Source organism: Ornithorhynchus anatinus, chromosome 9 (assembly GCF_004115215.2).
Source record: "Ornithorhynchus anatinus isolate Pmale09 chromosome 9, mOrnAna1.pri.v4, whole genome shotgun sequence".
NCBI lineage: Eukaryota > Metazoa > Chordata > Mammalia > Monotremata > Ornithorhynchidae > Ornithorhynchus > Ornithorhynchus anatinus.
Window position 1 is genome coordinate 42,084,313 of NC_041736.1, and position 25,410 is coordinate 42,109,722.

A 25,410-nucleotide genomic window follows, 5' to 3' on the forward strand; every position below is an offset into this window, starting at 1 on the left:
TCACGTGGGACAGCCTCATTCCCCTGTATCTCCCCCAGCTCTTAGAACAGTGCTCGGCACATAGTAAGCGCTTAACAAATCCCTACATCATTATTAACCAATAGCACCATTTATTTGGATTTTAGTCCCACGTGCCAGGAAGCAAGATGGCGGCCAACTCGCCTATGTTCCCGCCCCACGTGCCAGAAAGCAAGATGGCGGCCAACTCGTCTTCGTAGGCCGCCCCCACGTGCCAGAAAGAAAGATGGCCGGCCCAATGGTCATTCCGCCCCCGCGTGCCAGAAAGAAAGATGGCGTTGCCCGGCCCCCGAATCCACCGGAAGTCCGGTGAGGTCATTTCCGGTGGCGGGCCGCCTGAGGAGGAGGAGGAGCTGCCGCCGCCGCCGGCAATATGGTGTTCTACTTCACCAGCCATGGTGAGTGGGAGAGAATCGCCGCCGCCTCCTTCGGGCCCGTCCTGTTTCTTTTCGATCCCCCACCCCAAATCCCCCAGGCCTTAGGCCTTCCCCGAGTTGCCTTCCCTGCGGCGAAGGCCCCTCCCCCCCAGGAGAATAATCATAACGATGCCATTTGTTGTTGTTGTTGTTGGTATTTGTTAAGCGCTTACTATGTGCCGAGCACTGTTCTAAGCGCTGGGGTAGACACAGGGGAATCAGGTTGTCCCACGTGGGGCTCACAGTCTTAATCCCCCTTTTACAGATGAGGTAACTGAGGCACCGAGAAGTGAAGTGACTTGCCCAAAGTCACACAGCTGACAAGTGGCCGAGCCGGGATTCGAACCCATGACCTCTGACTCCAAAGCCCGTGGACTTTGGAGACTGAGCCACGCTGCTTGTCCATTTGTTAGGCTCTCACTATGTGCTAAGCGCTGGGGGAGGGGGGTTGCCAGGTCAGCAGGTGGTCCCACGTTGGGGCTCCATTTTGCAGAGGAGGTAATAGAAATCATGGTATTTGTTAAGCGCTTACTATGTGCTAAGCGCTGGGGGAGATGCCAGGTCATCAGGTGGTCCCACGTTGGGGCTCACGGTCTTCATCCCCATTTTGCAGATGAGATAATAATGATGGCATTTGTTAGGCGCTTACTATGTGCTAAGCGCTGGGGGAGATGCCAGGTCATCAGGTGGTCCCACGTGGGCTCAGGGTCTTCATCCTCATTTTGCAGACGAGATCATAATCATGGTATTTGTTAGGCGCTTACTATGTGCTAAGCGCTGGGGGAGATGCCAGGTCATCAGGTGGACCCACGTGGGGCTCATGGTCTTTATCCACATTTTGCAGATGAGATAATAATAATAATGATGGTGTTGGTTAAGCACTTACTATGTGCTAAGCGCTGGGGGAGATGCCAGGTCATCAGGTGGTCCCACGTTGGGGCTCACGGGTCTTCATCCCCATTTTGCAGATGAGATAATAATGGCATTTGTTAGGCGCTTACTATGTGCTAAGCGCTGGGGGAGATGCCAGGTCATCAGGTGGTCCCACGTGGGCTCAGGGTCTTCATCCCCATTTTGCAGACGAGATCATAATCATGGTATTTGTTAGGCGCTTACTATGTGCTAAGCGCTGGGGGAGATGGCAGGTCATCAGGTGGACCCACGTGGGGCTCATGGTCTTTATCCACATTTTGCAGATGAGATAATAATAATAATGATGGTGTTGGTTAAGCGCTTACTATGTGCTAAGCGCTGGGGGCGATGGCAGGTCATCAGGTGGTCCCACGTTGGGGCTCACGGGTCTTCATCCCCATTTGGCAGATGAGATAATAATGATGGTGTTTGTTAAGCGCTTACTCTGTGCTAAACGCTGGGGGAGATGCCAGGTCATCAGGTGGTCCCACATGGGGCTCAGGGTCTTCATCCCCATTTTGCAGACGAGATCATAATCATGGTATTTGTTAGGCGCTTACTATGTGCTAAGCGCTGGGGGAGATGGCAGGTCATCAGGTGGACCCACGTGGGGCTCATGGTCTTTATCCACATTTTGCAGATGAGATAATAATAATAATGATGGTGTTGGTTAAGCGCTTACTATGTGCTAAGCGCTGGGGGAGATGGCAGGTCATCAGGTGGACCCACGTTGGGGCTCACGGGTCTTCATCCCCATTTGGCAGATGGGATAATAATGATGGCGTTCGTTAAGCGCTTACTATGTACTAAGCGCTGGGGGAGATGCCAGATCATCAGGTGGTCCCACGTTGGGGCTCACGGTCTTCATCCCCATTTGGCAAATGAGATAATAATGATGGCATTTGTTAAGCACTTACTCTGTTCCAAGCGCTGGGGGAGATGCCAGATAATCAGGTGGTCCCACGTGGGGCTCACGGTCTTCATCCCCATTTTGCAGATGAGATCATAATGATGGCATTTGCTAGGCACTTACTATGTGCTAAGCACTGGGGGTGATGGCAGGTCATCAGGTGGTCCCACGTTGGGGCTCACGGTCTTCGTCCCCATTTTGCAGATGAGATAATGGTATTTGTTAGGCGCTTACTATGTGCCAAGCGCTGTTCTAAGGGCTGGGGGCGATGCCAGGTCATCAGGTGGTCCCAAATGGATCTCACGGTCTTCGTCCCCATTTTGCAGATGAGATAATAATAATAATGATGGTATTTGTTAAGCGATTACTATGTGCCAAGCGCTGGGGGCGATGCGAGATCAGCAGGTGGCCCCACGTGGGGCTCATGGTCTTTATCCCCATTTTGCAGATGAGATAATGATGGTATTTGTTAAGTGCTTATTATGTGCCAAGCACTGTTCTAAGCGCTTGGGGCGATGCCAGGTCATCAGGTTGTCCCTCGTGGGGCTCACAGTTTTAATCTCCATTTTACAGATGAGGTCACTGAGGCACAGAGAAGTGAAGTGGCTCGCCCAGAGTCACCCAGCGACAAGCGGCAGAGCCTAGATTAGAACCCATGACCGCTGACCTTCATTCATTCAATAGTATTTATTGAGCGCTTACTATGTGCAGAGCACTGTACTAAGCGCTTGGAATGTACAAATCAGCAACAGATAGCGACCTTCAAACCCGGGCTCCTTCCACTGAGCCACACTGCTTCTCGCTGAGCCACGCTGCTTCTCAATTAGATCACTGAGCCACAGTGAAGTGACTTGCCCAGGGTCACACGGCTGACAAGTGGTGGAGCCGGAATTAGAACCCACGACCTCTGACACCCAAGCCCGGGCTTCTTCCACTGAGCCACGCTGCTTCTCTTAAAGTATGAAAGTATGCTCTCTGGACCTCCCCAGGGATGGAGGGGTCGGGTGGGAAAGCAAAAGGGAATTATTCATTAATTAATTCACTCGTATTTATTGAGCGCTTATTGAGTGCAGAGCACGGTACTAAGCACTTGGAATGTACGGTTCGGTAACAGAGACAGTCCTTGCCCAACCACAGGGCTCACAGTCTAAAAGGGCTAGACAGAAAACAAAACAAGTAGTCGGGCTTCAGTACCATCAAGATAAATAGAATCACAGATACATGAATAATATAAATAGAGTAATAAATAATATATACAAATATACATACTGTACTAAGCAATTGGAAAGTACAATTTGGCAACAGAGAAAATCCCTGCCCAACAATGGGCTCACAGTCTAAAACGGGGAGACAGACAACAAAACAAGTAGTCAGGCATCGGTACCATCAAGATAAATAGAATCATAGGTATATACATATCTATAATAGAGAGTAATAAATAATATATACAAATATACACACTGTACTAAGCACCTGGAAAGTACAGTTATCTTGCCTGACCTTCGCAGTGCAAGCAACAGCGCAGTGGTTAGAGCAAGGGCCTGCGAGTCAGAAGGCCATGGGTTCTAATGCTGACTCTGCTGTTTGTCTGCTGTGTACCTTGGGCAAGCCACTTCACTTCTCTGAGCCTCAATTCCCTCATCGGGAAAGTAGGGGTTCATTCAATCGGATTTATTGAGCGATTACTGTGTGTGGAGCAGTGTACTAAGCGTTTGGAAAGTGTGGGCCAAGTTAGCCTGTTAGGGTCTTTTCCTAGTTTGAAATGCCATTCTAGCAGTAATCTCCATTCGCTGCCTTCTTGGGACTATTTATCAAGATATTCCATGGCATTGCCACAGTAAAAATACCAGGCAGACAACATTCAATATGGGAAATGAAAAAATCTCAGTAATGCTGCACTATTTAAATTGCACCAGTAAACTACTGTGGATGATTAGCTATATGGTCCCTGCAATTTACATGTAATAACCAGATTTAATTTCCTTGAGTGACAGTTTCATCCATTCCTTAAAAGACACTGTTTTGAGGTATAGTGTTAGGATGTAATCACACTTAGGGAAGGGATTATGTCTAATATTTCTTTTCCACGGTGCAAAACACTTAGTACAGGGTTTGGCACACAGGTGGTGCTCAATAAATATTAGTGATTGATTGACAGGAAGATGGCTTTTGGTTAGTTTGATCCCATTATTCTGAATTACATGTCTTGCATTCCTGTGAACTGTTCCTCTTTCATTATGGCCTTTGGTTTTTGATATTTAGAAGTCAGTCAACCTTGCAGACATTAAATCATAACCACTTTGCCAGGCTTGTCCCTTGTTGTCTGTTTTGCTCCTTTAGTGGCTCATTTCTCAGTATACCCGTCAGCTCTTTGATCACCATAAGTCCAAATTTAGGCAGAAGAGGAGGGTGAGTAAATGCCTATCAGAGCGGTGGATGTTATGCTTCTCTCTTCTCTTCAGCTGTAGAAACAACTTTGAACATTTCCTAGTATCATTTCCTGCTCCCATTATACCAACCCCCCCGATTTTGCGAACCCCAAGATGTTTCTAATTTCCAGAGCTACAAAAGTCAGAAGTGTCTCAACCACCTGTGTTCATATTGCCTTTGACCTTTTCTGTAGTAAAGCTTGCAACCGTGAAATTTAACTTTCTGCTGTGTAGAGGTGAAGTGTTTGGAATCTTCCATGGCTATTTTTGAGTCTTTTAAAGAGATTTTTAAAAAAAGACAAGAAATACACATACCCACCCAAGTATCTTTGCTTTGCATCATAAATTGTATCTACTTATCCAAAATTCAGTAGAAACAATTTATGCAAAATAAAGATACTTGTATGCATATGTTATATTGTCACTTATTAGTAACTCCCTAACTTGTAAAATAATGGTAAGAATCAACTGTGAAATCTATTTCTTTGTCATGAATGCAAACCTTAGTTTATTAAAACCTAATCAGGGTCTGACAAAAAGATGAAGACAGGTAGCTTTTTTTTTTTTTACTCAAATTTCCATACAGATTATGGTATTAATTTTCCATGATGGTGGCCAGATTTGTGAGGTTGACTCCCAGTAAGAAAAGCATTCCTTTCTTAAAAAATAATTAAAGTAACTGCTTGCCCCCAAGAAGTTCTGAATGTGAGCATGTGAAATTGGTGTTCGAGGCTTTGAACCAGCTTTCAGATTCTAAATTCAACTGATGGTTTTACCTATCATCCAGAATAGGTCCATGTCGATGACCTCAGGATCTACTTGTCAGACGTCCCCTCCCAGCTGGGAAGTTGGCCAGAGAGGAAAACTGTAAAAGCAGAGTCTACTATAGCAGTAAATCTCCTGGAGAAAATTAATTTTACCTCTAATTTTTAAAAGCCCAATGAGTGTGGCACTCTAAGACCCAAGAAATTCGTTCTAATTGTGGTCTGTTGGGAGAGTTGAAATCGTGTCTCATTTTCCCGAAACCGGTCAGACACTTATCACAGGAAATAAAGAACCTATGTATATGTTGCTACAAGATGTTCTCCTCTACCCCTCCCCAATTTTTTAAAAAATGCCCTTTAATAGTCATGACAAATCAGAACTGGAATTTATGTCCTTTAAGATTTCTTATTTGAAATGTGATTCTTCTAGCTTGTCACCTCAAGTACCCTGTCTTTCTCATCATGTGTCTCTTCAGATTAAGATGGGGATCATGACTTCTGTCTCTAAATTTTATAGTGCCTTGCAGATAGACCTTTGGCCCTTACAGCATGAATGTTTGTAAATGCTCTACTGATTCTAGGTTATGATTCTAGGTTATGTCTATAAGTCAGCACTTTCTGAATCCTGTTGGCAATCAAATACATTAATCCAGAGGGAAAGTCCAATTTTGATTTCTGCATTTAAGCCACACTGTAGCTCTAGGTTTGGGATTCGTATACTCTAGTGCACATTTGGCAGAATTCTTGTTGCTTTGATAAAGGCAGTCCCCTCATGTGGGTAAAACAGATTGAAATATTGGGTCAAGCACATCAGGTCCAGATCACTTCCTGCAAAAAAAGACTTTCCCCCGTGATTCCAGCCTTCCAACTCATCCAAGCCTGTCACCTCTAGTACTTTTGTATTTCCGTTTTGCCCTTCCTCTGCACTTGTGCATTGAAAGATCAGTCAATAATTCCTGCTGATTATTTTATTTGTAAAGATTTTAAACCTTTTTCTCCCATTAGTGTATAAGCTCATTGTGGGTAGAGAACCTGCTCTTGTTTCTGTTGTACTTCCCCAAGGGTTTAGTGCCTTCTGCTCAGCGAGTGCTCAATAAATGCCATTACTCTTACTGCCCCGAGGTACTGTGTAGGTATCTGGGGAAAAGGATATGCTCTTGTGTATTCTGATAAATCCCTTGGCGAAAAAGTAGAATAATTCACGGTGACCCGACTAAATAATTTTTAAAGCCCACAGACCGTGAAAAATAACTAATCTCATTCCATGGGGTTCCAAAAAAGTAATTTAATGCATTTGATATATGCTTTTTTTAAGTTGTTACTTTGAAATATATTATTTGCCAACGTAGAATTAAGATATTGCCAAAAAGCTCTCCAACGCTACCCAATTCAGAATTAGGCTCAGGCCACTTTCCGTGTCCCAGGACCGACCTCCCCAGGGTCTCCCTAAGTTAGAAATAGAGCTATGGGGCTTGAGGCCCAAATTAGCCTAAGGCGCATAGCTTTCATATCCAGTTTTCTTTTATTTCACAGCTAATTTCTCCAGAAAGAATACTGAATGAAATAGTCCCATGCCCGACTTGGAAAGATGGTCAGTTAATCTTGCAAATAAGGACAATGAATGGACTAGGCCGGTGGTTAACTGTGAAACTTTTCTAAAACTCTGTCATCTCTCTGTTGCACTGTGCAAAAGTTGGCAAATAAGGACAATAAATGGACTAGGCTAGTGGTTCACTGTGAAACTTTTCTAAAACTTTGTCATCTCTCTGTTCACTGTGCAGAAGTTTTATCAGTGTTGCCAGCATTATCTTGATTTAATTTATTTTCATTTTTGTATTCTCATTTTCTTAGTTGATTCATCTGTTTACACCATTTACATGGGAAAGGACAAATATGAAAGTAAGTTTTAAAAATAATTTTGTTCTTTGGGATTTCCAGCAGGTAAGCGATAGCATTTTCATTTTTCCCCCTTTTTATTGTGTTCACATCTATTTAACCCAACTGCTTGGGTAGGTCAGCTTCCCAGATAAAAGAAACTTCAGTCAAAAAATCTCCACCTGCACTTTTTGCTTAGGTAGTTCTATCACACGACTGCTGGCTACCATTTTATTCTGTTTCCAAGGGCAGTTCAAGGTGTTGATTCAAATCGGTGTGCTTGCTTTGTGTAGCTGAAAAAGACTTTTTTTCTCTGTCCCTCTCTCCCGACCCCCGCAGACACACACACACTCTCCCCCAACTTTTGAGGCCAGTGGGAACACAGAGTAAGCGCTCAGTAAATGTGATTGACTGATTGAGCGGTGCTGCTGGCATCCGAACTTGAAGATGGAGCCTACCCAGTGCTGAAGTTGCAACTGGCCCCAGCACGACTCTGGTTTAAGAAAAGGAACTGCGGCCCCACTCCCACCCCGGCGGTCTGCTGTCCTTTTGGTCGCCAGCAGCCGTCCACCCCACGATCCTAGGCAGCCGGGTTGTGCAGTAGTTGTGGTCATCCTCACTGGCTCTTAGATTGTGAGCTCCCCCTGAGGGATAGGGACCATGTCTAACCTGTGTATTCTCTCCCAGTGCTTAGTAAAATGCACACGCTGCACTCAGTCAGCACTTAATAAATAGAATTACTCTTTCTGCTACTGGCAGGACACTCTCCCCAACCCCCCAAAAGCCCACTCGCTTGTGGCCGGGGCCAGGAGACACTGGAAATCACTGATGTTCTGGTTAGAAGTGTGGTTTTTTTTAAAAAAACTTTCCACACTGAGCATTCCCCAAGCTTTAAAATGGCCATTTTGATTCACTTTTTATGCTCAGGGCTTCTGGCTAGACATTCCTTTATTTGATAGGAATTTTTCTGGAGAAGGTCAAAATAATCTTGATTACTCTTTGATGGGTTATAGTTGCATCCAGGAGGAACTTTGCACTGGATTCACTTACAAGACAAGCTCTCTGAGTCACCTTTTCTTTTATCATCTTTATTTCTAGGTTGGTTTTTCCCACCCAAGCTTGCCTGCCTCCCCCACTTTCCCTTTTATATTTTTTATAATTATATATATTATATATAATTCAATTATATATAATTCAGCATAACAGACTTGTTACACACACATCTTCCTCCTCCTCATAATGGCACCTTCTGTCATGTGCTGTTGCACGCAATGCAGTATTACTTCAAAAGCTCACAATTTATTGAATATTTTTAGCCCTGAATTGTGAATTTTTTTAGATTAGGTATTTAAGAAATTATAAGTGTTCTGAGAGTTTTGAAGGTGTGTGTGTGAGCTTGATAGTGAGTGAACCATGGATAACAACCCTTTGGGTGCAAACCTCCTCTTCTAGCCAATCAATCAGTCGTATTATTGCACTCTTACTGTGTGCAGAGCACTGTATTCAGCGCTTGGGTGAGTGCAACAATATAACACTTTCCTTGCCTACAGCGAGTTTATGATCTAGCAGAAAGTTTTAAATTACTGCACTTGGAGATTAAAAATAACTTAAATTCTACAGAGAGGACAGCTGGTGATCCAATAACAATTGCTAGGGGAAAATTTAGAAAGAAAAGCCAAGTACATGATAAAAGCATCTGTTATGATTTACTCCCATTCCCTTCTCCAAGTAAGCATCATTTCCCTTCCTTAGCCTAGTTTCCCCCGTCTCCTCTGAGTCCTCCAGCAAGGAGAAGCCCCCCGGAGCCGGCTCCATCTCCCTCTGCCACAGTCTCCTCAGAAGGGTCACCAAGGATAACTTTGGAGGAGTGGGAGAGAGTCCCAGTTGGGTTAATGGAGCTAAGATATGAAAGATCGGCATATAAGGGAGAAGCAGTTGAAAGTATTAGTATCTTCAGTATTTGAATGTGTAGTGTATGTGCAGAGCATTGCACTAGACATTCAGTTAACTTATAGAAGGAGTTGGTCTCTCCTTGCCCTTGAGCAGTTTACAATCTAATAGGAAAGGGCCTTTCTAAGGGAAAGGGGGAGGATGGAGGAGAGCTTTGATCCTGTTTCATGGGGAATTTGTCTGGGATCAGACATACTGGAGTTATGGAGTCATTGTTTCTACGTAATTGTCAAGATTGTTTACCGTGAAAGTACGGCCCTTAAGAATTGTTTAAGTTCTCTCTTCAGTTTCCCAGGCTCCCCAGTGAACCTTCAGTGGACTCTGTGGTGCTTTCTCTGAGAGCAATCAAAATCGATAGCATGGACTCTTTGGAAATATAGAGACGTTCTTTGTTTAGTGCCCACCCTGTTCACTCACCTACCTTTCCTTCACTTCATCTGGAAACGCATAGTAGAGGCGTTTCCTTCCTCAGGGTCGAGAGGGCCAGCGATGTTTTGACGTTGCACTCTTTCCTTGCATTGCTGCAAATAACTCTTGGATTCTTCTGAGTCATCCCCACTGAACCAAACCCCATCCATCTTGTAGTAGAGAACATTTGGCTTTAGCAATTGCAAAATAATAATAATGTTGGTATTTGTTAAGCACTTACTATGTACAGAGCACTGTTCTAAGCGCTGGGGTAGATACAGGGTCATCAGGTTGTCCCACGTGAGGCTCCCAGTCTCAATCCCCATTTTCCAGATGAGGGAACTGAGGCGCAGAGAAGTGAAGTGACTTTCCCCACAGTCACACAGTTGACAAGTGGCAGAGTCTGGATTCGAACCTATGACCTCTGACTCCCAAGTCCATGCTCCTTCCGCTGAGCCAAGCTGCTTCTCTCTGCAACCTCCTCCCCCCAGAAGGCATTCTTTCTTCTGAATGCCTTCAGAAGCAGCGTGGCTCAGTGGAAAGAGCCCGGGCTTGGGAGTCAGAGGTTATGGGTTCAAATCCTGGCTCTGCCACTTGTCAGCTGTGTGACTTTGGGCAAGTCACTTCACTTCTCTGGGCCTCAGTTACCCCATCTGTAAAATGGGGATTAAGACTGTGGGACAACCTGATCACTTTGTATCCTCCTCAGCGCTTAGAACAGTAAGCACTTAACAAATGCCATTAGTATTATTATTATTATTAGTCTTGGCTATGGCAGCGGATAGCCAGCAGGCGTCATCAAAGAGCCAGGTTTGATGCTTCGTGGAAATTAGTTCAATATTCAGAATATCATTATTATCTTTAAACAATTTCTCCTCGATCTTTTTGGCCAGCTAAATATGAAACTACCAGGAAATGTTCTAAATGCTTGAGGCAGAAATCTGAACATTCACATGGAAATGCCCGCTTCTGGTGTTGCAGATGGTGATGAGTATTCCGGCTACAGAAAATGCTATAAAAATTTCTACCGTCTTGGAGCCTTTTGGCTATATTCCTTACTGCTTCCAGTGCTAGTCCAATCCATTAACTGGGGTGTGGGGGCGGTTGGGGAGGAGCAGCTGAAGCTCAGAGTGAAAAATAGACTGTAGACTCTGAGTTCCTTGTGGATGGGAAATGTGTCTACCAACTCGGTTATATCGTACTCTCCCAAGCGCTTAGTACAGTGCTCTGCACACAGCAGGCACTCAGTAAATATGATGTATTGAATGATTACTGATGATAGTATTTGTGGTATTTTAATGTCTGTCTCATCCACTAGATTATAAATTCCTTGAGAGCAGGGATAGTGTCTACCAACTCTGTTGTGTTGAGCTCTTCCAAGCCCTTAGTACACATCTCCGTATACAGTACAGTAAGTGCTCAGTAAATATCACCGATCAATTGAGTGCTTCTCATCTGCGGCAAGAGGCAGGTCATTCATTCAGTAGTATTTATTGAGCGCTTACTATGTGCAGAGCACTGTACAATTCGGCAACAGATAGAGACGATCCCTGCCCAGTGACGGGCTCAGAGGTATTAGCAGGAGTGCTCTAAGAGAAAAGGCAGCCTTAGAACAGCAGCTAGAAGGTACCTCCGTGGAATTAGCACCTGCACTCTTATCCTGTGCCTTCCTCCTGAAACAGCACAGACACGCAAAAACGTTAACAATGGGCCTCTCCCCCCCGGTACCGTCACAGAATTGTACGGTTTAGTCCTGGGATATCTCAGTACACTGAACGGGAGTGATAACTTGAGAGGCAGTGAATAGAGCTTTCAGTTCTTTCCAATAAAACATTCAATAGGTAGTTTTTCTGGTCTGCTTCTATCAATCAGTCATATTTACTGACCCCTTCCTCTGCGCAGATCACTGTACTGAGTGCTTGGGAGAGTATAATATAGCAGAGTTGGTTAGCATATTCCCCACCCAGAGTGGGCTTACGGTCTAGAGGGGGAGACAGACATTAACATGAATAAAGTACAGATATGTACATGAGTGCTGTGGGACTGAAGGAGGGATGAATAAAGAGTACAAGGCCAATGCAGAGGAGGCTTGGTGAAGAGGAAATGAGGGCCTAGTCAGGGAAGGCCTCTTGGAGATGTGCCTTTACTGAGACTGAAGATGGGGAGAGTGATAGTCTGTTGAATAAGCTTCTAAGCTTAATCACTGCCTCCTCCACACCCTTTCCCAAAAATATCTTCATTAAAAATTCATCTTAAGGTGGGATTTCACTCTTGTCAATAAAAAAAAATGACCATGGAAATGATTCGTATTACACCATTAGCCATCCTCCAATATTAAATGCTTTGTCTTAAATCAAGGAATGGTTTTGAATATCATGAGCTCAACCGTGCTCCAGTGACATTCTCTAATCGCGTTTGTTTGTAGGACTACTTTTCTGATCTTTTTTCCATTCTGTCGTGTCTCCCTACAGATGAAGATCTGATTAAGTATGGTTGGCCAGAAGATATTTGGTAAGTATCAGGCTGGCTCAGTAAAGATGCTGATATTTGGATTGCTTCCAGACTTCCCAACACTGCTGAGCCATGTTCAGGGATGCCCATTATTGTGCTTCTGTACACATCTAAATACTAGAGGCAAAAGGAAAATATTCGAAATTTTACTGTCGCGTAGTAATTTCAATAGCATGCAGCAGGGTGGAGTATTGTACTTTAATTACTCCTCTCACTGTTGACAAATGGACATTACGGGTGCATACAGTTCAAGGATTTAAATGCTTGCCCTAGTACTCTAGTAATTTCATTTAGATCCCATCTTTTCCCTGGTACCCATCCTTCAGAAAAAACAGAAAAAATGAGTGATTCAGAAACCTACTTGTCCAGGCTTGCTTCAGTCCTGCTCATGCTGGATCGTTGAGTTTTCACTATGTTTGGCATTATGTGGCTAACTTTGCTAAGCCTAAAATGTGGGTGGCCACCTCATAAAAATATTTCTTCTTGCTTTTCTGGTAGAAGTTAAATAGCACCTCTTTGATCCAGGGTATAATTTAACATTAAATTGATTACTTCAAGGGCAGTCTCACCTCTGCTACTTAATCATTTCATTCCTTGGTCTTGCACTCTTAGGTACCTTATGCTCTTACACCTGGCAGTTAGAATGGGTCTGTTTTCCTTTCAGTTCTACATATTCCAAACTAGCAGAGGTTAGGTGTCACCTGAGCCATCCAAACATAGCAAATATTTAATACGATCATTTTGACTTATCCTCCTGTCCCAGTCAGCATGCAGACTGGCGGGAGACAGTCGAAGTTTGGACAGGCGCTACCTCAAGAAACTGCCTCCATTTTGCTTTGATAGGGCAGTTTTCCATCTGATTCAGGTGAGAGTTCAGATCAGAGCAATATGTGGGGCAGTGGAGTTTCAGGACAATAAAGAGTTACAGCTACAAAATTGCCAAACCCTAAAATTTGCTTATTAAAAAAAAGCCCTAAAAACCCCTATAATCCACCATTACATGGAGGGCCTCCTGAAATGGTACAGCGTTGCACATATGTAGCCGTCTACGAAGTAAATAGAAAAAAGAAGAGTATGGAAACGTATGTATTCGGCCAAGATGTAATGAAATTTCTCCTCTGGTTTCTGGCAGCATTTTTCATTTATTGCCATCAGCCTTTTGTTAAGATATGATTACGTGTAATAAGAATCATCCTTAGTGGAAAGCAGGAGATTTATAGCCCACCACGAAGTACCCCTATTGGTGATTTCAATGGAGAGGTTGGGAACTGATTGAAGTAGAACTGAACTCGCCTCGTTACTAATCAGAAATTGTCCCACTGAGAGAAAAAGAGATGCGTAGAACGAATCTCTGTATTAACATTTGTGTGGGTAAAATGGCAGTATTTACCAACCATTCTTGTCATTTCCTTAACCTTCTGCAAGCTTTTCTCATGAAAATGAAGCCTAATGTTTAGTTTAGTGCTGGCTTTTATTGCACTCTCCTTAATGAGTGGTTGTGCGGTTGCCATTGTGTGTCTGCAGTACTTTGAAAGCCATTTGACTCATGAGGATTTAGCAGGTACTGTTTGAGATTGATGGGCTCACCTCAAAAGTCTAATTCCAAGGGTGAAAGTCTAGAGCAGCTTGGGTTTGGGGGTTTGCTGTGGCCTGAAGTGACTTGGACCTTAGCCATAATGTGACTCATTTTCAGCCTAAAGGTCCTTTCCTCAAAAAGCCTTGTTCTAGGACTGACTCAGAGTGTCGAAGTCCATTCTTGGATAAACCGGGGAGTTTGGTTCAATCGAGGGCAATCTCGAGCTCTGAACCACTATCCCCCAGCTGGTTCTGGAACCAACCAGACTCCTAGGAGGCCTCTGTAGGGCTGATCCAGGACGCTTCCAAAAGGGCTGGGCTAGAGCAGACTCTTAAGCCAGCAGATCTCCAGACCCATATGTATATCCAGGGTAGAACTGAATCTGCCTCTGGGAGGAGGTGCAGTGGAGGAGGAGGGGAGAAGAGGACATGGTAACATTAGTATTCACTCTGTTCTACAGGCAGTGCTGAGGAATGGGGACCAAAATGAAAATTACACAGTGCCCTCCACCACACAATTTCCCCCACTCTGATTTTTGAGGAAACAAAAGGTTTTTTTGTGGGTGTTTTTGGTGCCACATAATTGTAAGCAGTGAGGGGAGTGTGTTGCCTGGAGTAGGAAGAGAACCCTTCAGATGGAGGAAGGAAGTTTCTTCTTTGAAAAGGGTGTGATCCTCGGTAGATAGAGGAGAAGGGCTTGATGGGGAGGGGGGTGTTAATTCATTGAGTGCTCATTTTATTCCGTACTTGGGGAAGTGCAGTAGTCTCACTTTTCTTCCTTCTCCTCCCCTTTCCTTTTTTTTTCTTTTCTTCTGCTCTGCATTTATTGCTAGACATTATTATATGGCCACAAATAACTGCCATAACCCTATTTTCATTATAAGAATTATGCCAAAGAGTGGAACAATAATGCATGTAAATACAGTATTTCCTTCAAGGCCACTAGAAATAGATCGACAGCCACTAAGTAGTGTTTAAACTGAGCTCTCCCGTGGCTTGAATATGTTCAACCAGAGGTTAAAATTTCTCCTAATTGATTTTTAGATTCCTGATTTTCTTTTCCTCTTTAGTCAACGCTCTCTTATCCATGGTAATGGTGAAGCAGGCTAGCATGGTCTTTGAAATCCACAGATAACCCCCAAACCTCATTTCAGATAATATTTTACCGGTGTCAAATTGACTGGATATTCAGCTCTTTTTATTTCTCCATCCCTCCCCCTGGGGGATGTGCTAGTGGGTTGCGAAGTGGAAATGGAATAGTCAGCCATTCCACCTTTTTTTTAAGTTAATGAATTATGATTCTGTAGACACAGCCTGCCTCCAACCGAGTCATGCCATCTGACGGACCACAGGCCCCCCACCGTGTTTAGCACCCATTACTGCCCAACATGCCACCTCTTAGCTAGACTATAATATAGAAAAATCCAAATGAAATAGTGGGAAAAAACCTTCTGAGAGAGGGAACAGATGCAAGGGTAAGAAGGCACAGCATGCCACTAATCTTCTCACCTCTCTTACTCCCGCCTTCCAGATAGTGACTGTCGCTTGCCGAACTGGTCACAACCAGCTGGACAAGGCTCAAGCACATAAATGGATGGGCCTGGCCTAATTTCAGATATAAGGGTCTTCTTATCCCTTTAGTTAAAGGTTATTCTTTTCCCTTTTATAGGTTTCATGTGGATAAACTGTCTTCGGCTCACGTGTACCTCCGGCTACATAAGGTAACACGTCAGTTCTGACTTTTTTAAAGTAGGCTCTTTTCCAGACATAAATGTTGAAGAGCGCTAACATGCAAGTAGTTCCATGCCCTCTTCCCCCATATGTGCCGAAATTTAATGTTTTTGCAAAATTATATATTGATCTGCTAGACTATAAGATCCTTGAGGGCAGGGATCATGTCAACTGATTTTATTGTACTCTCCCACGCACTTATTGCAGTGTGCTGTACATTCATTCAACTGTATTTATTGAGCGCTAACTGTGTGCGGGGTACTAAGCACTTGGGAGACTACAGGACGAACCAGACACATTCCCTGCCCATAACAGATTTACAGTCTAGAGACTTTACCAAGTTAATGCTAAATAAATATCACTTATTAATTGATTTCTAACCTCTGTAAATCTGTTTAAAATAACTTTAAATTTAAAATGCCTTTGGGCTTTTTTTCCTCTTTCCGATTCCTCCAGATCCCTTTTCACATCCCAGAGGAAGGGGAAAAGAAATAGCCAATCAAGCAGTCCAGCTCTCTCCTTTCTTGATACATAAAAAATGCCCTTTTAAAAGTATTTTTGGTTCTTGCATACACACCTACACGCATGTTAAATCTCTTACCATTTATTTGTGAAGTTTTTCATCTGTTTTTATTGGACTTCTAAATTAAAGCATGAGCTTTTTGAAAATTATCCAAAAAGCTAAAAAAAAAAAGAAATCCTTGACATTGGAATCTAGGCATTTACAGCCTGCTGATGTGCATGCCTAACCTCCACGGGCAGTGTGTAATGTGTAAACATCAGAGAAGCGTAAACTGGCAAATTAAATTAGTAAATGGTAATTTTGTGAGAAGGGTCAAAAAGAGGGAAGATGAATGATCGATTTGTACAGCTTTGCTATCTTGAATACCACCCCTGACCATCAATCTTAGATTTTGAGTGACTTTGTCTTTTAGAATAGACCTTGAGCCCCATGTGGGTTAGGGCATTTGCCTGATCTGATTGTTTTGTGCCTACCCAAGTGCTTAGCAAATTGGCTTGTAGAAAATACCTCACAGATACTATTGTTATTATAACAACTCAATGTCCAGGATTGTATCCTAAATGAAATTTATAGTTTGAGCCCAAACCAGCAAGATTCTCCTCCTTCTCTGTTTATCCCGAGATTTCCGTAAGTGTCAGCTCAGTTTGTTACCTCTTCTGAATGTGTTTGCCCTTCTTGGATCCTATATCTACTATTTACCCAGTGTCATTTAAGCTTGGACATAGACTTTATGGTGGTATACATCCCATTTTCATTAAGAACAAAGAAAGTGGCAGAGCATTTGTCAAGAAGGGACAACAACTCCGACATTTGTTTTCCTCAGTCTGGTTTGTTTGGCCTCTTCTCCTTTGACCTGTATTATCTGCGTGGTGCTCGTGTAATTAAACACTTCCCTTCCTTTCATAAAATGCTGCACAGTGGAATCCCATCCATCCTATGAGTGCCCAAATGTTGATGTGATCAAATCAATCGTTTGCTCTTATGTTTCAGGGAGAGACGATGGAAGACATACCAAAAGAAGTGCTCATCGACTGTGCACATCTTGTGAAGGCCAATAGCATTCAAGGTAATATGCCATAGGCACTTATCATTCCTGGAATATGGGGGAGAAATCCGGTGATCTCATGGTGATGCCAGCTGTCAGGTCCAGGCTCACTCTATTTGTTTAAAGAAGGTGTTTTTATTTTCCCGGTTTGTCCCATAAAACACATGCCTATTTTCCTTCTCCAACATTTTCACACTGGAAACCAAGAATAGCATTTTCAGTTAGTCCTGCTCCTTGACCCTCTCCGTAACTCAATGTCCCTCATTCTTGGAAGGAAGATCACAAAGATCTCTTTGAAATCCTTCAAAAGGAGATGTTTCAAGGATTGAGTCATGAGGGAGATGAACACAGGACTTTGAATTGTTTTATGTTTGTAGCTTCATCATTTCATCGTCAGCTTCCAGTTTGCCACTGTAAAGCTTTTGTTGCTCCAAAGCACTGGGAAGGTGTCAAGTTGATTCACTGTGATTTTTGAAAGATTTAAAAATAATATTTCAAAGAAAACATTTCCAGATCTTGGCAGTATGGCATGCCACCGATTGCCCTTAAGGTATAAATTAAAGGTGAAACACGTAAGAAAATCTGACACTCTCCAATAGATGAAAATGCACTGCATCTAAAATTCAAATTACAGAGCCAAATCGTGCACAGCTTTGTTTCAGAAGGAAAATATCTAAATATTTGTTCATTGTGGGGATTTGCTCAATCTCTGTTTCTAAGCCAAGGCTTAACGTGCTGAATGGTGTTAAGTGTTCCTCTTGGAGATTTCCAAAGCCTACTGAGCCGAGGTCTGTGTAAAGGTTGGGGGCAGAGTGAAAATCTGCCGGCAAATAAATACAGCAGGGGAAAGAGTGAGTAGGGGGAAGAGTTGGCGAGAGCAGAGTTAGAAACATAAACCAGAGGGGGACTTGAGCTTTTGGGGGAGGAAGAGAAAGAGAGGTTGAATTGGTAGGAGGTGGTTCTCGATAGACACAGTATGGAGGTTGGAGGAGGGCAGAGAAGAATGGAGAGAAAGGTAGGATTGAGGGGGAAGAGCTGGAGTCATTGTTTTTTATTTGTGTTTTCTTTTTTAGTGGTATTCGTTAAGTGAACAGTGCCAGGCATTGTTTTAAGTGCTGGGATAGATACAAGCTAATTAGGTTGGACACAGTCCATTTCCCACATGGGGCTCACAGTCTTAATCCTCATTTTACAGATGAGGTAACAGAAGCCCAGAGAAGTTGTGACTTGCCCAAGGTCACACAGACAAGTGGTGGAGCTGAGAGATTAGAACCCAGGTCCTTCTGTCTCTCAGGCCTTGTCTCTCAGGTCCACTAGATCACCCTGATTCTCACTGTGGGAGATTAGATGGGGAGAGTACATATCCAGGCTGAGAAGCCCAGAGGCAGAACAGTTGCTTTCTAGATCCTGCTGGGACCCTAGTAAACATCCTTGTAAGGGGCTTGGAACTTTCAGAAACCCCCCTCATTTAATTTCATGAATAGAAACAGACTTTTCCATAATTTCAAGTCCCAGTTTTTCAGTGTTTGAATAGAATCAATAACCCTATCCCACTTTTCTCCCAGATGCTCATCTCTCCTTCGCATATTTAATTTTTTGTTCTCTCTTCCACCCGCCTAGAATGAAACCATGGCTGGTGTACATTAAAACAGCTCTGTGCTTCATCCTCTTAGACTCTCATGCTTATCCTTTCCCTGCCCATGCCCCAGTCTCCAATTAAAAGGGAGAGAAAGGAACACTTGTCCACAGTGGGGAGCCCCCAAACCAAACTTTATTCCGTGTGTTGGGCTCCCTCCCCTTCCTCCTTCCCCTTTAAAGAAAACTTGTTGTTTTAGTTGTAGTATTTATTGAGTACCTACCTACATGATGCAGGGCACTTTACCAGGAGCATGAGAAGTATAGAATAGAGAGACAGCTAAACCTAGGATAAGGACCTAGGGTGAGGCCAATCATAGCCCAAACAGTTTGCCATAGGGTCCCATTCCTCCTATGAGCAGGACATATAGAGCCTGTGAAAATAGCTTAGGCCCAAGTCCTAATTCTTAGGACTTTTTCTCTTCCACAAGCAAGCCTTGTGATATTGGCTCCCCAAAGGCTTGCTTATCAGGAGTGGAGATATGGGTTGGGGAGGGAGGGTTTAGTGAGCAGACATTCTGCTTTTTTTAACTCCCTTCCCCAAATGCTCCCTCCCCTCTGTCCCCACTGTCCACTGGACTCGGCCGTTGGAGAGCTGCCCCTCCACAAGGTGTCGGGGGATGGTGGAACAGGGTGATTTTAGGGGTTCAGGCTCTCTCCTTCCATCCCCTCACCTCCCCATGTGGCAGGAGCTCTCTGCAGCCCAACTCATCGGGAGGGGTAGGGCCTGGAGCTTTTCTGAACCCCACTGGGAGAGAGATAGAGATGGCGTGGGGGGACATCCACAAGATTGGACCATGGACTGGGGCGAGAGATATATAGATGAACTTCTACGCTACCCTTCTGTCCCTGCACCAGGTTAATTGTCCTGGGCCTCACAACCCTCACCCCTCTAGGGATGGCTCTGGCAGTGAGGCAGCAAGAACATTGGTGATGTTAGCTAAGGGACTTGGCATGGGGGTGCCCTTGTTTCTTAACAATGCCCAGTCTCCTGCCCACACGCTCAAGAAAATCTCTCTTGGCAGGCTGCAAGATGAACAACATTAATGTGGTATATACGCCCTGGTCTAATCTGAAGAAAACAGCTGACATGGATGTGGGACAGATAGGCTTTCACAGGCAGAAGGATGTAAGTGTTTCCCACCCACTGAAGGAGCTGGACTCTGGGTTCTTGTGTGTAGTGCCCCATCATTTTCACATGCTGGCATGTGGCCAAAAAGGGACGTTCAATTGGAACTGACCAAATGTACTCTTAGTGCGGACCTGCTGGAAAGACCCCTACCCCTCCCCTACATTACTGTGAAAAATGATTGCTAAAGAGCCAAGTGTCCCTCTTCCTTCACTCCCAAAGGTGAAAATTGTGACTGTGGAGAAGAAAGTGAATGAGATTCTTAACCGCCTGGAAAAGACAAAAGTGGAGCGATTCCCAGACCTGGCAGCAGAGAAGGAATCCCGGGACCGAGAGGAAAGGAATGAAAAAAAAGCCCAGATCCAAGAGATGAAAAGGAAAGAGAAAGAAGAAATGAAGAAGAAGAAGGAAATGGATGAACTTAGGTGAGTTTTAGCTCTGGGGTGGGGCATCAGCACCTGCAGCTACTTGATGTTTGCCGAGAAGTTTCTAAACTCTTAGAAGAATATGATAGAGTTGGTAGCCAAGATCCCTGCCCACCAGGAGCATACAGATTAGGTGAGGAGACAGACGTTTAAATAAATTATAGATGGTTGTAGACGCAAGTGCTGTGGGGTGATATTAGAGTTCTTATTAAAGTATTAAAAAATATTTTTAAAAAATTTTTGTAACTAGTTTTTTTTAAAAAGAAAAGGTATTTTAAAAAGAATTAAGAAAGATATTAAAGTCTAGGTTAGAAAAAGATAAAGTGAGACTGACCAAATTAATCAGTAGTCATTGAATACCTGCTGTGTGTAGAGCACTTTACTAAGCACTTGAAACAGTACAATACAGGTGGAGCTCACAGTCTAGGAGGGAAGACCTGCACTAAAATAAACTATAAATAGGAGCTTAAAGCTATATATATATATGCATACATATATATATACATGCTCTGCGCCAGGCACAGTACTAAGCAATGGGATGGATGCAAGCAAATCAGGTTGGAGATTTCCGTCCCCCTTGGAGCTCACTCTCTTAACCCCCATTTTACAGTTGAGGTAACTGAGGCACAGAGAAAAAACCTGCCTCAGGTCACACAACAGACAAGTGGCAGAGACCGGATTAGAACCCTGTCCTGTGCTCTATCCAGTAGGCCACGCTGCTTCTCAAGGGATTGGTGGCAGGGGAGACAAGAACTAGGCACAGTGAGTGTGTGCAATCTGAAGTGTAGTGGGAGAAGATGGGATAAGTCGTGGGAGAGAGTCGATGGAGTGCCTTAAACCGATGGTCAGGATTTCTACTTAATGCGGTGATGGGCGGGTGACTGTTGGGAATGTTTGTGGAGCGGGGAGACATCCTCCCCCTGTCATCATCAATTAGCTGTTCAAAGCCTTGTTTCTAAAGCAGTGTCACTGAGAAAACTTGCCCTAGTTGTGTTCAACCTTTAGGTCAACAGTTCTAAGCCCCTTTTTTAAAAACAAAAAAAAAGTCATGCTGAAATTGTGTGTAGAGTGTGTGTATATGTATACTGTGCATTTTTCAGCTCATTTCTTCAATGATCTCTCTTCTAGGAGTTATTCTTCATTAATGAAGTCTGAGAATATGTCTTCAAACCAGGTATGTTCAAACTTTTTCCTAAAGGGGAGATATAGAGAATCTTATGGAAAACCGATCCCAGCACAGGTGTGCAGTATGTAACAATGCCAACGCTTAGCCCTCCTACCAGGCTCTGCATAGACTCTAAATCACCGATAACTAAAAACCTAGAAATCCAGGGTGACCTCTATGGGAGCAGGTCCACTGAAAACTTCATTTCATTAAAGTGTATTTTTAAGCAGGCCACACGATGAAAATGGGTTGTTACACTGGGGCCAATATGTAAATGGACTTAGAGCCTCTTCTCTTCTTTCTTTGATATGCCAAAGAATCTATGTTGGGTTACTAGAGGAAAAATTAGGGCTAAGTAGGGAAAGGCTAGGCAGGGTACTATGGTATAACGTTTAAAGGGGTATTAGAGGAGTGCAGGTCCCTCACTCCTTCACAGGTCCCATTGCCAGTGTCGGATAGGAAATACCGGGCTGGGTGGACTGCCTGTATTCTTAATCAGTGAGTCAAACCGAGGTATATCTTGAGTGCTTATTCTGGGGAGAGCACTGTCTTAAGTGCTTGGGAGAGTACAGCATAGGTAGGCATGATCCCTGCCACCCAGAAGTTTAGAATTGAAGTACCACTCTAATCCTGACAGAAAATAAGAAAATCCCTTAAAGGTAGCCTTTCTCAGGGCCTCTTTAAGGCTGCCAAATGGTGGCCACTTTGAAAATTTTTTTGCTAGAAATGATAAACGTGGTTGTTGTAGTAAGGAGGATGGGCTGAGAGATTTTATAGTGCATTAGGTTTATAAATATTAGGTTTTTTTAAGGACCTGTTTTGGAAAGAATTTAGATACTTTTGAATATCCAGGTGGCTTTTCAAAGTCTAGCACAGTAAAGAGCAGGGTAATTTTCTCATTGCTGTGTTTGTAAAGGTGAGACCCAAACCATATGAATTCAGCAAGATGCTTTTTAAACACTTTTGTTGCCAGAAAATTAACTTTAGGATAGACCTGTTCAATCCTTTGTTGAGAAGTCAAAAAAGCCAAGAAAATAACTCCCCTTCCCCCGACCCGTGTGCATATCTAGCCCAGCCTTTGTAGAAGTTTCCTCTCTCTGATGTGGATGGACTGGCCCACCCTACTCCCAAACTCAACGTTGTTGTTTGATGAAGTTTAATGTTTTCCTCAATCTTTCATCAGAATCTGGCTTCCAGAGTGTTTGGGGACCTAAAGCCCTCCCATTCTAAGCATTATTGAATAAAAAAAATGATTGGGCACTCTGCCCAGAGCTAATCTGGAGCTTTTAATATGCAAGTGCAAATAGCATCAGATTAGGGACAGATGCTAAAAGGCTCCATGCAGGAAGTGGAATATACTGAGTTCAGAATGGTTATCCCTCCCCTCCTCCCAACCCTTTCCTCTCTGACACATGTGTTGTCAGCTTGTGTCTCTGCACCAGGTTGAAATCTACGTCAGCTTGCCAGAAAAGCATTGAATTTAGTAAACTTATTCTCTATTCCCTCATATTCTTGGGAGAACTGAGCTAATCTGATTCCTGCTGAACACATGGGAAATAGAAACCTAAGAAGATTTCTCCATTTATTTTCTTCACCCCCTTCACAGTGATCTCTGACTATGTGATGCATTTCATGAGTAGATGAGGGTATGAAAGGAAAACATACCCCAAAAGTTCACTTTTCTCTCTTTTATTAATCTTCCCCTTGAGCTTGTATTATTTTGGTTTAATGAACATTCTCCTTCCTAGACCAGCCTCTTATGCCTGCCTGTCTCCTGCGGCCTGAATCTTGTAGTTATAAGTTTCTTGCCAAAAGCTCCATTCACAGTTCACAGTTGTGTAAGAGAAGAACAGGTCTCTGAAGAGAGGGATGGAAATTAGTGATAAAGGGAAGTGGCAGTGTGCCATGGAAGATATAGAGGATTGTGGGCTTCATCATCCTGCATTGCTAAATTGCAAAGCCACCACCCCTTCCGAGCTCCAGTGGGATTCTGACGAGAGTTTAGTCTTCAGGATAACCCAGAAGAGCTCCCAGGGGGTACCGAGGTGGTGGGGTGGGTAGTCAGGGCTTTTCTAGGCCATAATACACTCTAGATGAGGAAAGAAGAGAACCTGCACCCCACCAGGCCTTGGGAGTTTGAGCCTCATTATTTGCCTACAGCTGCTTCAACCTGTAGGACCTGAGCTCCCTTGTAGGCACCAGAACACTGTTTTGGGTCTTCTGTTCAGCTGAAAGGTAGTGGCCGCCTCCTTAAATTGGAAGAGGTGAACTTTACTCTGGAGAGGGGTCTAATTTAGTAGATGGAAGGTCACAGAGGTCTTACATCCAAATTGGTCATCAGAGCATTTAGGATCTACATTTAAAAAGAACTGTTGGAAGTACATTGCATTCAAAATACAAAAAGACAGGTTAAAACAAGAAAATTGTCCACATTAAGTTTTTATGTTTCGATTTATGATATCCATTAGGAAAAGGGACCCATTGCCATAACCTGTGGTGTCAGAAGCCCAAACGATCCGTAGTCTTGCAGCTAGAACAGAACTAACACATTTGGGCTGACACTGAAATTCTGACTGGAAAATTTCATGTGAGTTCATATTCAGCAGTGTGGGTAGTGCTGAGCTGACTTGCAATGAGATGTGATTTTTCTGTAGATTAGGTAAGACCCCATCCTTGGAAGTTCTTATTTCAACCTCTTCCTTTCCATACCCATCCTCCAGTTCTGAATACTGAAAGAACCAAAAAGGCAAGGAAAGATTGCCATAGGAAGAGAAGCAAAGGCTGCTGAACTTTTTCTTTGGCTACTGAGAACTATACAGAACATTTGAAATGTCTCAGAAATAGCCTCTACTGGTTTCATTTATCTCACTCCATTCAGCGAAAGAAAAGCGGACCAGAGAAAATGTTCTGTACCTGAAATTGGAATTCCTTTGGTGCTCAATTTACAAGTCTGGAGTAACGGTTTCACTTTTCTTTTCACAGGATGGCAATGACTCAGATGAGTTCATGTAAACTCAAACTTGAATTTGGACAGACCTAGACGTTATCAGATGTGCTCCAAATGCTAAAAAAAACCAAAACCCTATAACAATTCAACAGACTTTGAAGATTTGCGAACCCTTGGATTGGCATTAAACTTCCAGGTGTGTGCCGTGGAGCCTGGAGATGGCCTGGAACTGAAGGGAACTAAGACGTGTTTTTGCCAGAAGAACAAGCGTCATGGGTCTTCATGAGAGTTAGCTGGGCTCACTTTTGGGATGGGTTTTCTAATCTGACCGGTTCGGGGAAGTGTTTGTACTGCTGTAGTATTTCCCAGAAAGCAGATGTCCTCAAAGACTGTCCCGATTCTTTTAATATTTCTCCAGTGTGTCACAGAAATTATTAATGATAGAAGGAAATGAAAGGAGGGCAAGCAGGAATAGAAATGAAATGCACGTGGGGAATTTGGGATTGTAGAGGCTTTCGGGTTGGGGGCTTGCATTTCATTGAACTGAGAGAAATAGGAGTCGGCCCTCAGCTGAGCAAATTGCTTGGCTCCAGCTTCTTCCCAGTAGACCCGGCTGAGCACTGCGAATGACTGCATGCCGGGACCGGTCTTCCCCACTGACAGGTCACCTCCCAGCCTGAAATATGAGAGGGGTATATTGATGCCATTTTAGGACCCCCTGACCTATAAGAAAAACCTTGAAGATGACTCTTTTAAAAGACCACCCAACTATTCACCAAAGTTTAAACTGAAAATTGGTAATGTATTGTAACTCAGTTGGTCAATATCACATCACATGTACATACTAGAATAAAAATGAAATTGAAGGATACCGAAAAATTCAAGGATGCATCTCTTGGGCTATATTTGTGCTGTTTTCTTTTTGGTGATGTTGTTGTTGTTGTTTTTTCCCTGGTTTGGCCTTGACCAAAAACAAAGATTCAGACGGACTGGAATCATGGAAGCTGGTACTAGGGTATCTTGAAGAGAGAGTTTAGTAAAC

General features: G+C 43.5%; 1 protein-coding gene across 2 annotated transcripts; it reads left to right on the top strand.

The window, feature by feature from the left end:
* The first annotated feature begins 330 nt into the window (after positions 1-330).
* Positions 331-25,267, top strand: CCDC25 (coiled-coil domain containing 25). Of its 2 annotated transcripts, XM_001508838.5 has the most exons (9): positions 331-416; positions 7,301-7,348; positions 12,154-12,193; positions 15,438-15,489; positions 17,013-17,088; positions 19,728-19,831; positions 20,054-20,256; positions 21,385-21,430; positions 24,404-25,267. In XM_001508838.5, exons 1-9 carry the CDS (start codon positions 392-394, stop codon positions 24,431-24,433), a joined length of 624 nt encoding a protein of 207 aa, XP_001508888.3. In that variant the 5' UTR covers positions 331-391; the 3' UTR covers positions 24,434-25,267. The 2 variants fall into 2 exon arrangements, with proteins under 2 accessions (XP_001508888.3, XP_007664912.1); XM_007666722.3 differs by lacking the exon at positions 7,301-7,348 and having other exon boundaries at positions 356-416.
* The last annotated feature ends 143 nt before the right edge of the window (positions 25,268-25,410 follow it).

What these genes read in the sequence shown, in the direction of transcription:
- CCDC25 (XM_001508838.5), top strand. Translation starts at nt 392, where the DNA reads ATGGTGTTCTACTTCACCAGCCATG. An exon ending in GTTCTACTTCACCAGCCATG is followed by an intron (nt 417 to 7,300) that starts GTGAGTGGGAGA and finishes TCATTTTCTTAG; the next exon opens with TTGATTCATCTGTTTACACC. An exon ending in GGTTGGCCAGAAGATATTTG is followed by an intron (nt 12,194 to 15,437) that starts GTAAGTATCAGG and finishes TCCCTTTTATAG; the next exon opens with GTTTCATGTGGATAAACTGT.